This window comes from Pristiophorus japonicus, chromosome 20 (genome assembly GCF_044704955.1).
Source record: "Pristiophorus japonicus isolate sPriJap1 chromosome 20, sPriJap1.hap1, whole genome shotgun sequence".
Lineage (NCBI taxonomy): Eukaryota > Metazoa > Chordata > Chondrichthyes > Pristiophoridae > Pristiophorus > Pristiophorus japonicus.
The window spans coordinates 98,522,609-98,537,025 of NC_091996.1; the positions used below are offsets into that span (position 1 = coordinate 98,522,609).

Below are 14,417 nucleotides of genomic sequence, written 5' to 3' on the forward strand. Positions count from 1 at the left end.
ATCAAACACTCACCCTGAGTGACATCACTAACCACCCTCAGATCAAACACTCGCCCAGAGTGACATCACTAACCTCCCTCAGATCAAACACTCGCCCTGAGTGACATCACTAACCACCCTCAGATCAAACACTCGCCCTGAGTGACATCACTAACCTCCCTCAGATCAAACACTCGCCCTGAGTGACATCACTAACCACCCTCAGATCAAACACTCGTCCTGAGTGACATCACTAACCACCCTCAGATCAAACACTCGCGCCCTGAGTGACATCACTAACCACCCTCAGATCAAACACTCGCCCTGAGTGACATCACTAACCGTCCTCAGATCAAACACTCGCCCTGAGTGACATCACTAACCGCCCTCAGATCAAACACTCGCCCTGAGTGACATCACTAACCTCCCTCAGATCAAACACTCGCGTCCTGAGTGACATCACTAACCACCCTCAGATCAAACACTCGCGTCCTGAGTGACATCACTAACCACCCTCAGATCAAACACTCGCCCTGAGTGACATCACTAACCACCCTCAGATCAAACACTCGCGCCCTGAGTGACATCACTAACCACCCTCAGATCAAACACTCGCGCCCGCCAGCGGACGTCACTAACCACCCTCAGATCAAACACTCGCCCTGAGTGACATCACTCACCGCCCTCAGATCAAACACTCGCCCTGAGTGACATCGCTAACCGCCCTCAGATCAAACACTCGCCCTGAGTGACATCACTAACCGCCCTCAGATCAAACACTCGCCCTGAGTGACATCACTAACCGCCCTCAGATCAAACACTCGCCCTGAGTGACATCACTAACCACCCTCAGATCAAACACTCGCCCTGAGTGACATCACTAACCGTCCTCAGATCAAACACTCGCCCTGAGTGACATCACTAACCATCCTCAGATCAAACACTCGCCCTGAGTGACATCACTAACCACCCTCAGATCAAACACTCGCCCTGAGTGACATCACTAACCACCCTCAGATCAAACACTCGCCCTGAGTGACATCACTAACCACCCTCAGATCAAACACTCGCGTCCTGAGTGACATCACTAACCACCCTCAGATCAAACACTCGCGCCCTGAGTGACATCACTAACCGTCCTCAGATCAAACACTCGCGCCCTGAGTGACATCACTAACCACCCTCAGATCAAACACTCGCGCCCTGAGTGACATCACTAACCGCCCTCAGATCAAACACTCGCCCTGAGTGACATCACTAACCACCCTCAGATCAAACACTCGCGTCCTGAGTGACATCACTAACCACCCTCAGATCAAACACTCGCGCCCGCCAGCGGACGTCACTAACCGTCCTCAGACACATCGAGAAACAGAATTAGAAGAATTTATTCAATAATCATCATCCTTCTATAAACTTAAAGCCAGAGCACACAAGAAACCCAACAACTTCCTTAATAGCACAATATTTAAATTGGCACAACAAAATAACAGCCACAACCTAACAGCTGACACACACACGCTTTTACACACAAAAAGCCACAATCCAAAACACACTTGTAAAGTCACAGTTAATGCCGTTTCACTGCATAAGTACAATAATTGAGGATTTCAATCAGGCAACCACAATCCTTCTCACTGCACTAAGACAGCGGGGTTATACAAAACCACTGCTCAGGCATGTTAAGTCAAGTTTCCTGAAGGAACTTGACAACCCACAGCCACGAAACAGGGAAACAGGGAGACTACCATAAATAACAACATATTGCACCAACGGCCAAACAAGTTCATGGAGTATTCATAAACCTATTTGAGAAGCTGAAAGGGGATGGGAATACACTCAGCCAATAGAGCAAAAATCTGCTTTTAAAAGAGGCAAAAATTTTAAAGACCGATTGGTCAGCAGAGTATGGACAACCCAATACTGTCGATAAGTAACGTGGGACATGTAAATACCTCAAATTACAAACATGGTACAAAACAGGAACACGGGGAAAACAGCCTTAATACAACAAAAATTGACATGCGAACAGCACAAAGGAATCCAAGCATTCCGATGCAAATAGTGGCACACCTTATAGATAGATGAAACAGGGAACACACTAAGAACCAGGCTGACAGGGCACCTTAGTGCTTTTAGAGCAGAAAATGAAGACAAAGCCATCACCAGACATTTCATGGAACATAGGATTCAATCCCTGAAAATGATGGGGCTTGAAACCCCGACAAAGGGAAAGAGAGACACAAAATTAGAAACAGTCATCAAATGGCCTGAATCAAATATAATGCAAAAAAACCTTCTGCTAACCTTAACCCAAGCCCTAACCCTCTGCTGACCGTAATCCAACCACTAACCCTAACCCCTAATCAAACCCCTAATGTATCGTAACCCTAACCCTACCCTTAACCCCCAACTCTAACCTAACATCTAATCCTAACCCAACCCTGAGTGACGTCACCAACCAACCATCCTCAGATCCAACGCTCGCGTGCCCCCGAGCCTGCGCGCACATGCCACCCACACATCCGGGTCACCTGTCCTCCTGTCCTTCTTCTTCAGGGCTGTACACCTGCCAAGCGAATGGCAAATGGATGAACAGCCAAGTGGGGGAAATCCTCCCTACCTGTGAGCCAGGTGAGTGAATGTTGTTCTTCCATCTTTCCTATACAGCGAAGATTTAGATTTATAAAAAAAAACAAAATGAGATGCAGTTTTTCTCGGGGCTGGCAGCTGATTTCCAACTCCCATTGAACTGAAAATCGGGCACTGCATAACTTGGCTGCCAACTGGCATCGGACTGTCTGGTGGAGACTAACCTCGCCCCCATTTACTGCATCTGATTTCAACGACGTGCATTTCTTTGCACCCCTCCCTATCTCTGTAACCTCCTCCAGCCTTGCAACCCTCCCTATCTCTGTAACCTCCTCCAGCCTTGCAACCCTCCCTATCTCTGTAACCTCCTCCAGCCTTGCAACCCTCCCTATCTCTGTAACCTCCTCCAGCCTTGCAACCCTCCCTATCTCTGTAACCTCCTCCAGCCTTGCACCCCTCCCTATCTCTGTAACCTCCTCCAGCCTTGCAACCCTCCCTATCTCTGTAACCTCCTCCAGCCTTGCACCCCTCCCTATCTCTGTAACCTCCTCCAGCCTTGCAACCCTCCCTATCTCTGTAACCTCCTCCAGCCTTGCAACCCTCCCTATCTCTGTAACCTCCTCCAGCCTTGCACCCCTCCCTATCTCTGCAACCTCTTCCAGCCTTGCACCCCTCCCTATCTCTGTAACCTCCTCCAGCCTTGCACCCCTCCCTATCTCTGTAACCTCCTCCAGCCTTGCAACCCTCCCTATCTCTGTAACCTGCTCCAGCCTTGCAACCCTCCCTATCTCTGTAACCTCCTCCAGTCTTGCAACCCTCCCTATCTCTGTAACCTCCTCCAGCCTTGCAACCCTCCCTATCTCTGTAACCTCCTCCAACCTTGCAAACCTCCCTATCTCTGTAACCTCCTCCAGCTTTGCAACCCTCCCTATCTCTGTAACCTCCTCCAGCCTTGCAACCCTCCCAGATCTCTGCGCTCCTCCTGTTCTGTCCTCTTGAGCATCCCCAATTTTCATCGCTCCACCATTGGTGGCCGTGCCTTCAGCTACCTGAGTACTAAGCTCTGCAATTCCCTCTCCAAACCTCCCCGGCTCTCTCCTTTTAAGAGGCTCCTTAAAACCTACCTCTTTGATGAGGTCACCTGTCCTAATCTCCTTCTGCGGCTCAATGTCAAATTTTGTTTTGATAACCCTCCTGTGAAGTTTTTACGATAAAGGTGCTCTATAAATGCAAGTTGTTGTTGTCGGCAGTGTGCGGAAGACCACGGGAGCCTCCTTCATTCACGCAGCGCATCTTCGGAGGGATCCGTGCGGAGAGAGGAAATTTTCCCTGGCAGGTTTATTTTGAGACCACGGTGTGTGGCGGAGCGCTGATATCGGACCGCTGGGTGCTGACTAGCGCCTCGTGCGTGGAGCATCACAAGACTCTGCGTATGTTCGCCGGCGGGACAGACAGAAATGTATTGGCCCAATGGAGGCTGCTGGAGACAGAGGAAATTTTCACCCACCCTAACTTCACGAGGTTACCTGTTGGCCAGCGGCGCTCTGATTTCGACAACGATATCGCTTTGATTAAACTCAAGAGGAAAATAAGGATGGGACCAACCATCTCTCCCATCTGTCTTCCGGGCAAGCACCCCAAGTATATGGTTGGTGTGGACAAGGCGGGTTACATCTCTGGTTTTGGTCAGACAGAGAATTTTGCTCAGAGCGACGTGCTAATGTTTGCACTCGTACCCGTGGTGGAGATGGCAAGGTGCAGGGCTGCCAATCTCTCCGGCACCACTGCCTCATTGACGGAGAACATGCTGTGCGCTGGGATTGAAGGGGTTGACTCTTGCACTGGGGACGGAGGAGGAGTTTTCGTGTTTGACGACCCCCTGGGCCCCGGCACGTATTATGCCGCGGGGGTGGTGTCCTGGGGAATCAAGTGTGGGGCATTCGGGATCTACACGAAAGTCATGAATTATCATCAGTGGATCGAGAGCACCATGGCGGGTGACCAAGGCAGTCACTGACTGCTGCAAAAACAAATTGAGTAAACGTTTAAATAACCTTGAAATGTGACACAGAACATCGTATTTACCATCAAATTAATAAAATAAGTGTACTAAAAGCAATCTTTCCATTCTTGTTTTGTTGCTTGCTCACAACGATCAGGCAGCGTGGAAAACAGGTGGCCAATATTTGGCGGTAAAAGTGACAATTGACCTTGTAGTGTACAACAGCACCACTACCTGGGGAAGACATCACCCAGCCACATCCTGCCTTATTTAGTATTGCATAGTATTTACAGCACAGAAACAGGACATTTGACCCAGCAGGTCCTTCCTGGTGTTTTTGCTCCACATCAGCCAAATCTCATCCGTTCTCCGTCTAACACCATCAGTATATCTTTCTATTTGTTTCTCCCTGCTGTGCATATCCAACATCCCCTTAAATGTAGCTACGCTACTCATCTTAACTACTCCCTGTGGCAGAGAGTTCCACATTCTAACCACTCTCTGAGTAAAGAAATTTCTCCTCAATTCCCCGTTGGATTTATTAAGGGCTATCTTATATTTATGGCCCCGAGTTCTGGCCTCGCCCACGAGTGGGAACACCTTCTCTAAGTCTACCTTAGTAAAACCTTTCATTATATTTCCGACCGCTATCAGGGCTTGCAAAGATTTGTTTCTTTTCGCTGTTGTTATTTCCTGCAAGATCGGACAATAATGCCCATTCAAGCTAAAATGTGAAGAAACATTAAGGTTTGATACTTGGCGCATCAGAGCAAACTGACCGAGACAACAGGGCAATAATGTGGGGCTGGTGTGCCTTTGAAGAACCTGGTGACAGTGTCATTTTGGGACGTGTGCTGAGAATGGGTGGAGTTGAATCAGGTGGTATCAGATGACACGCGGGACTTCAATTATGTGGAGAGACTGGATAGAAACATAGAAACATAGAAAATACGTACAGGAGTAGGCCATTCGGCCCTTCGAGCCTGCACCACCATTTGATAAGATCATGGCTGATCATTCATCTCAGTACCCCTTTCCTGCCTTCTCTCCATACCCCTTGATCCCTTTAGCCGTAAGGGCCACATCTAACTCCTTCCTGAATATATCTAATGAACTGGCCTCAACAACTCTCTGCGGTAGAGAATTCCACAGGTTAACAACTCTCTGAGTGAAGAAGTTTCTCCTCATCTCAGCCTTAAATGGCTTACCCCTTATGCTTAGACTGTGTCCCCTGGTTCTGGACTTCCCCAACATCGGGAACATTCTTCCAGCATCTAACCTGTCCAGTCCCATCAGAATTTTATATGTTTCTATGAGATCCCCTCTCATCCTTCTAAACTCCAGTGAATACAGGCCCAGTCGATCCAGTCTCTCCTCATATGTCAGTCCAGCCATCCCGGGAATTAGTCTGGTGAACCTTCGCTGCACTCCCTCAATAGCAAGAACGTCCTTCCTCAGATTAGGAGACCAAAACTGAACACAATATTCCAGGTGAGGCCTCACTAAGGCCCTGTAAAACCACAGTAAGACCTCCCTGCTCCTATACTCAATCCCCTAAGCTGGGATTGTTCTCCTTGGAGCAGAGCAGGTTACGGGCAGATTTGATGGAGGTGTTCAAAATCGTGAATGGTTTTGATAAAGTAAATAAAGAGAAATTGTTTCTAGTGGCAGAAGGGTTGGTAACCAGAGGACACAGATTTAAGGTAACTGGCAAAAGAACCAGAGGTGATCTGAGGGAATTATTTTTGTTGCAGTGAGTTATTATGATCTGGAACACGTTGCCTGAAAGTGTCATAGAAGCAGATTCAATAGTAACTTTCAAAAGGGATTTGGATGAATGCTTGAAGGGGAAAGATTTGCTGGGGCTATGGGGAAAGAGCGGGGAACACTTGGGTAGCTCTTTCATCTGTGCTGTAGCATTCAATGATTCTATGATTCTATTCTACATGAGCATTGTGGTGACTGGCAGTGACGGAGGCAGGAATTGGGAGGTCAGGATGAAAGGGAAAGAGAGAATGAGAGGATGTGTACGCATGTTGGTGTTGATAGAAGTGATGTGGGTGTGAGGCGTGGTGTGAATGGAGTAGGATTGACACCACAGAGTGAGCGGTGGTGCACACCAGGACGGAGGAGCATATAGACATTTGATGACCTTTCCTGACCTGGTCAGGTCATTGAAGCGTTTGCGCCACTGGATCCAAGATCTCACAGTCACGCTCCTGCTGCTCACTTCTCCTGACACCTCCACCGAGACCTTTTTCATGGTGGTAGCAGGGTTTCTTTCTTCCCACTGCTGGGAAACAGCATCTCCCTCCTGGCCCTTACTGCACTCAGCAGAACCTCCAGGGAAGGGTCTGTGAACCTGGGGTAGGGGGCGGTGGCCTTTGCCTCTCCTTGCAGCCAGCTCACACTCTTTCTACAAATTCAAATAACCTCTAAACTTCTTCCTCCATTTCAGTGCTGCACTGGTTCCTCAAAAAGTCACCATGTCACACAGCTCCAATTTCAATGTTGCTCTGAATAGGGAGACGGGTCCTTGGTTTAACACTGCCCTGAACAGGGAGATATGGCCTTGGTTTAATATTCCCCTGAACAAGGAGACAGGACCTTGGTTTAACATCATCCAGCAAAGGGTCTGAGGCTGAACCAGACTGTTCACAACCTTGGCTTTTTATTTGATCTCGAAATGAGCTTCTGACCCCATATCTGCTCCACCACCAAGAGCGCCTACTTCTACCTCCATAACATCGCCCAACTCCACCCCTGCCTCAGTTCACCTGCTGTTAAAACCCTCATCCATGCCTTTTGTAGAATCATAGCATAGAATCACAGAACAGTACAGAGCAGAAGGTGGCCATTCGGCCCATCGAGTCAGCTCCGGCTTCTTTCAAAGAGCGATCCAGTTAGTCCCACTCCCCCGCTCTTCCTCCACATTCCTGCAATTTTTTTCGACTTCAAGTTTTTGTCAAATTCCCTTTTGAGGGCTTCTGTTGAATCTATATCCATCACCGTATCAGGTAGTTCACTCCAAATGGAGGAGGCTGGACAAGTATATGGGGGAGAAGGGAATAGAGGGTTATGCTGATAGAGTTAGATGAGGAAAGATGGGAGGAGGCTCAAATGGAGCATAAACGGCGGCACGGACTGGTTGGGCCCAACGGCCTGTTTCTGGGCCGTATGTCCCGTGTAATCCGATGTAAATCCTAACGGCTCGTTGGTTAAAAACATTGTTCCTCATGTCACCACACTGGTTCATTTGAAAACCACCTGAAACCTGTGCCCTCTCAACCAATGGAAACAAGTTCTCTTTATTTACTCAAAGTCATTTATGATTTTAACCACCTCTCCCCTTAGCCTTGGCTCCATGGAAGAATAACCTCAGCTTCTCTTTATACTTCTGCACTGGACTATTCCAATGCTGTCCTGACTGACCTCCCACCTTGCACCCTCTGTAAACGTGGACTGATCCAAAACTCTGCAGCATGTATCCTAACTCACAAGAAGTCCCGTAAAACGAGAATGTCTTTCACCTCCATAGGTTCAGCAGCATTAACCTCTGGGTATCTCTCTGCTAGTTCTGTAGTCGCTGAGCCTTTACTGCACGATGCAAGACCTCAACCCTGGATCTTTCTCAGATAAGGGAAGCCATCATCATCATATCACCATCATCACAGGCAGTCCCTCGGAGTCGAGGAAGACTTGCTGCCGCTCTAAAAGTGAGTTCTCAGGTGACCGAGGAGTCCAATGTGGGACCTACAGTCTCTGTCACCGGTGGGGCAGACGGTGGTTGAAGGAACGGGTGGTTGGAGCTCGCCCTTCGATGTCTATGCTTGGTTTCTGCTTGTTCTCGGCGATGGGACTCGAGGTACTCAGCGCCCTCCCGGATGCTCTCCCTCCACTTTGGGCGGCTGTGGGCCAGGGATTCCCAGGTGTCGGGGCGAAGTTGCACTTTGTCAAGGCTTTGAGTGTGTCCTTGAGGCAGTTTCTCTGCCCACCTGGGGCTCGCTTGCAGTGTTGAAGGTCCGGGTAGCGCGCTTGCTTTGAGAGTCTCATGTCGAGCATGAGGACAATGTGGCCTGCCCAGTGAAGCTGATCGAGTGCGGTCAATGCTTGGATGCTGGGGATGTTGGCCTGAGCGATAACACTGATGTTGGTGCGTCTGTCCTGCCAATGGGTTAGCTATTAGCTGCAAAGAAGCTACTGAGTTCTTATCTCATGCGTACAATTGACTTCCAACAGCCTTTTGAACCATCCGCTAATGGTTACTTCTACTCTGATAAAGGTGACAGCAGACAAGGAAACACAATGGCATGTGAGCTAAGCTGTGATGTTTAGCAGAGCATGATGCTCTAGTTTGATCACTAAACTGTTATGTATGCAATAAAGGTTCAAACTGAGCACTGTTTAACTAAGCAAGGTACAACCTTGCTTCTGCTTTATTCAGGCCCAAAGTGCCTGACTCACAAAGTGGCTGTCCTTTTATACCAGAGCAGCACCACGTGCTGCTCAGTGGCCTCCAACAATGACACCATCTGGTGGCTGCAAACAGCATTACATACATGACAAAAACTCGCCTGGTTTCAGTAAGTGAATAAGAACATAAGAACATAAGAATTAGGAACAGGAGTAGGCCATCTAGCCCCTCGAGCCTGCTCCGCCATTCAACAAGATCATGGCTGATCTGGCCGTGGACTCAGCTCCACTTACCTGCCCTCTCCCCGTAACCCTTAATTCCCTTATTGGTTAAAAATCTATCTATCTGTGACTTGAACACATTCAATGAGCTCGGCCTCAACTGCTTCCTTGAGCAGAGAATTCCACAGATTCACAACCCTCTGGGAGAAGAAATTCCTTCTCAACTCAGTTTTAAATTGGCTCCCCCCGTATTTTGAGACTGTGCCCCCTAGTTCTAGTCTCCCCGACCAGTGGAAACAACCTCTCTGCCTCTATCTTGTCTATCCCTTTCATTATTTTAAATGTTTCTATAAGATCACCCCTCATCCTTCTGAACTCCAACGAGTAAAGACCCAGTCTACTCAATCTATCATCATAAGGTAACCCCCTTATCTGCGGAATCAGCCTAGTGAATCGTCTCTGTACTCCCTCCAAAGCTAGTATATCCTTCCTTAAGTAAGGTTACCAAAACTGCACGCAGTACTCCAGGTGCGGCCTCATCAATACCCTATACAGTTGCAGCAGGACCTCCCTGCTTTTGTACTCCATCCCTCTCGCAATGAAGGCCAACATTCCATTCACCTTCCTGATTACCTGCTGCACCTGCAAACTAACTTTTTGGGATTGATGCACAAGGACCCCCAGGTCCCTCTGCACCGCAGCATGTTGTAATTTCTCCCCATTCAAATAATATTCCCTTTTACTGTTTTTTTTCCCAAGGTGGATGACCTCACACTTTCCGACATTGTATTCCATCTGCCAAACCTTAGCCCGTTCGCTTAACCTATCCAAATCTCTTTGCAGCCTCTCTGTGTCCTCTACACAACCCGCTTTCCCACTAATCTGCAAATTTTGTTACACTACACTCTGTCCCCTCTTCCAGGTCATCTATGTATATTGTAAACAGTTGTGGTCCCAGCACCGATCCCTGTGGCACACCACTAACCACCGATTTCCAACCTGAAAAGGACCCATTTATCCCGACTCTCTGCTTTCTGTTCGCCAGCCAATTCTCTATCCATGCTAATACATTTCCTCTGACTCCGCGTACCTCTATCTTCTGCAGTAACCTTTTGTGTGGCACCTTATCAAATGCCTTTTGGAAATCTAAATACACCACATCCATCGGTACACCTCTATCCACCATGCTCGTTATATCCTCAAAGAATTCCAGTAAATTAGTTAAACATGATTTCCCCTTCATGAATCCATGTTGTGTCTGCTTGATTGCACTATTCCTATCCAGATGTCCCGCTATTTCTTCCTTAATGATAGTTTCAAGCATTTTCCCCATTACAGATGTTAAACTAACCGGCCTATAGTTACCTGCCTTTTGTCTGCCCCCTTTTTTAAACAGAGGCGTTACATTAGCTGCTCTCCAATCCGCTGGTACCTCCCCAGAGTCCAGAGAATTTTGGTCGATTATAACGAATGCAACTGCTATAACTTCCGCCATCTCTTTTAATACCCTGGGATGCATTTCATCAGGACCAGGGGACTTGTCTACCTTGAGTCCCATTAGTCTGTCCAGCACTACCCCCCTAGTGATAGTGATTGTCTCAAGGTCCTCCCTTCCCACATTCCTATGACCAGCAATTTTTGACATGGTTTTTGTGTCTTCCACTGTGAAGACCGAAGCAAAATAATTGTTTAAGGTCTCAGCCATTTCCACATTACCCATTATTAAATCCCCCTCCTCATCTTCTAAGGGACCAACATTTACTTTAGTCACGCTTTTACATTTTATATATCTGTAAAAGCTTTTACTATCTGTTTTTATGTTTTGCGCAAGTTTACCTTCGGAATCTATCTATCCTTTCTTTATTGCTTTCTTAGTCGTTCTTTGCTGTTGTTTAAAATTTTCCCAATCTTCTAGTTTCCCACTAACCTTGGCCACCTTATATGCATTGGTTTTTAATTTGATACTCTCCTTTATTTCCTTGGTTACCCACGGCTGGTTATCCCTTCTCTTACCGCCCTTCTTTTTAATAGTGAATTTTGCATTTTATGCTCATGCTCTATTTTAATTTTAATATATACACATGTCTTTTCCTCAGGACATGGGCGTGGTTGGCATGGCCTGGATTGCTTGCTTATTCCTAGTCACCCTTGAGAATGTGGTAGTGGGTTACCTTCTTTTCGAACCGCTGGCGAGGATATTCTGACAATGGTGTTAGATGGCAAGTTCCAGGATTCTGACCCAGCAACGAGGAAGGAACGGCCCAAAGCCCCTGGACCTCATGGCTTGCATTCTAGGGTCTTAAGAGAAGTAGCAGCAGGGATAGTAGATGCATTGGTTGTAATTTACCAAAATTCCCTGGATTCTGGGGAGGTCCCAGCAGATTGAAAAACTGCAAATGTAACGCCCCTATTTAAAAAAGGAGGCAACAAAAAGCAGGAAACTATAGAGCAGTTAGTAACATCTGTGGTTGGGAAAATGTTGGAGTCCATTATTAAAGAAGCACTGACAGGACATTTGGAAAAGCAAAATTCGGTCAGGCAGGGTCAGCATGGATTTATGAAGGGGAAGTCATATTTGACAAATTTGCTAGAATTCTTTGAGGATGTAACGAACAGGGTGGATAAAGGGGAACCAGTGGATGTGGTGTATTTGGATTTCCAGAAGGCATTTGACAAGGTGCCACATGAAAGGTTACTGCACAAGATAAAAGTTCATGGGGTTGGGGGTAATATATTAGCATGGATAGAGGATTGGCTAACTGACAGAAAACAGAGAGTTGGGATAAATGGTTCATTCTCTGGTTGGCAACCAGTAACTAGTGGGGTGCCACAGGGATCAGTGCTGGGACCTCAACTATTTACAATATATATTAACGACTTGGAAGAAGGGACTGAGTGTAACGTAGACAAGTTTGCTGACGATACAAAGATGGGAGGAAAAGCAATGTGTGAGGAGGACACAAAAAATCTGCAAAAGGACATAGTCAGGCTAAGTGAGTGGGCAAAAATTTGGCAGATGGAGTATAATGTTGGAAAGTGTTAGGTCATGCACTTCGGCAGAAAAAAAATCAATGAGCAAGTTATTATTTAAATGGAGAAAGATTGCAAAGTGCTGCAGTACAGCGGGACCTGGGGATACTTGTGCATGAAACACAAAAGGATAGTATGCAGGTACAGCAAGTGATCAGGATGGCCAATAGTATCTTGGCCTTTATTGCAAAGGGGATGGAGTCTAAAAGCAGGGAAGTCTTGCTCCAGTTATACAGAGTATTGGTGAGGCCACACCTGGAATACTGCGTGCAGTTTTGGTTTCCATATTTACGAAAGGATATTCTTGCTTTGGAGGCAGTTCAGAGAAGGTTCACTCGGTTGATTCTGGGGATGAGGGGGTTGACTTATGAGGAAAGGTTGAGGAGGTTGGGCCTCTACTCATTGGAATTCAGAAGAATGAGAAGTGATCTTATCGAAACGTATAAGATTATGAGGGGGCTCGACAAGGTGGATGCAGAGAGGATGTTTCCACTGATGGGGGAGACTAGAACTAGAGGGCATGGTCTTAGAATAAGGGGCCGCCCATTTAAAACTGAGATGAGGAGGAATTTCTTCTCTCAGAGGGTTGTAAATCTGTGGAATTTTCTGCCTCAGAGAGCTGTGGAGACTGGGACATTGAATAAATTTAAGATAGAGATAGACAGTTTCTTAAACGATACGTGGATAAGGGGTTATGGGGAGCGGGCGGGGAAGTGGAGCTGAGTCCATGATCGGATCAGCCATGGTCGTATTAAATGACGGAGCAGGCTCGAGGGTCCGAATGGCCGACTCCTGCTCCTATTTCTTACGTTCCTATATATGTCCATGTTGGGATAGTGTGGAAGGGAACCTGGAGGTGATGATGATTTGCGCTGTGGCCCAAGGTGAAGTCCTTCCTCGCCTCATATGTCTCTTTGCCCCTTGAGGACATTTGTAGGACACCAATTGCCACCCCTGGGGAAAATAAAGTGGTAAAATGCAGCACAGAAATAACCACAGAAGGTTATACACCCACCTGAGAGCACGTATGGAGCCTGGGTTTAAAGCCTCATCCAAAAGACAGCGGGACTGAAATTCACCCCCGCCCGAAATGTTTCGCACCTTCCGCCTCGGAAGTGATTTCTCTGCCGCGTCGGATCAGGTGGCTTTTTCGCGAAATTCAGCCCTTTGTCGTTTTTTCTTTTAAGTGGACCGGAAGTCAGTCATAATGGGGAAGGAAGTGGGGTGGTAAGTATTCTCGAGGGGCGCAAGTGAAGGCGGGACTTAGTCTCCGCCGCTGTCAGTCAGCAGCGGAGCGGTGATGACATCAGTGCGCGGTGTGCGTCACCGCGTCTCTCCGTTTCACTTAAAGGGGAGAGAAGCAGCGATTCTTTTGGTTCGGTCCACTGGGTCATCATGGAGGGTTTCGGCCGGGCCAGCGGTCTGGCAGCCAAGAGGGGGCTGCCCGGCTGCCTGTTGGTGGCCCGGCCAAACCCGGGAGCGTGGTAATGGTCTGGCAACCTGGGAGTCGGCCGGCAAAAAAAAAAAAAAATGGCGGCCGCGGCAGTGGGCGCTCGCCTTTAATGACCGCCGGTGTAGCCAAGTCCCACTCACGGAAACCAAGATGCACCGACAGAAAAAGCTGTCGGGGCAGATGGATTATTTTTTAAGCTGAATTTAGCTGGAGGTGTAGGAGATTGGCGGTGCGCGCTCTGATCACGCACGTAAGTCTGGTCGGCAATGGCGGGGCAGAGCTGGATTTTGAGCTGAATCTTGCTGCCGGAGGCCATTTGACCACAAGCCGGCGGGCCACTCGACTCCACGGCTGGGCCCCAGCACCTCCGGCGGGTACCACTCTCCGGGCCAGAGTTTCCCTAAAGGCCCGCAACTCCCGCTTGCCCGCTGAGAAGAATCGGCAACGTTCGGCGAGAAAAGCTGGCGAGAATTTCCATTTTAATGCTTAAAGTAAGTGAAAACTAATCGCCCGGTGAGAAGATGCACACTCATTGCCGGTGGTTTTCTCGGTGGGTCAAATGGGAAAGTTAGCAACTTGGGCGGTCGTTACCGGAATGGGCGGTAAGTCGTAAAATTTAGGCCCAGGCTGCGGTTGGGCCTAGGGAGGGGGGAAACTTTTTTTTAAAATTTCATTAAAAAAAAAATTAAAACGTACGAACCCCCAATTCCCAAGACAGTTTTAAAC

At 47.9% G+C, this 14,417-nt stretch overlaps 1 protein-coding gene across 1 annotated transcript; it reads left to right on the forward strand.

Annotated features, from left to right (window-relative positions):
• The first annotated feature begins 2,489 nt into the window (after positions 1-2,489).
• LOC139232848 (complement C1s subcomponent-like) lies at positions 2,490-4,588 on the forward strand. Its single transcript, XM_070863340.1, has 2 exons — positions 2,490-2,613; positions 3,822-4,588. Exons 1-2 carry the CDS (start codon positions 2,490-2,492, stop codon positions 4,586-4,588), a joined length of 891 nt encoding a protein of 296 aa, XP_070719441.1.
• The last annotated feature ends 9,829 nt before the right edge of the window (positions 4,589-14,417 follow it).

Coding starts and splice junctions, on each gene's coding strand:
- LOC139232848 (XM_070863340.1), top strand. CDS start 2,490: ATGCCACCCACACATCCGGGTCACCTGTCCTCCTGTCCTTCTTCTTCA. Junction 2,614..3,821: donor CCTCCCTACCTGTGAGCCAG/GTGAGTGAATGT, acceptor TGTTGTCGGCAG/TGTGCGGAAGACCACGGGAG.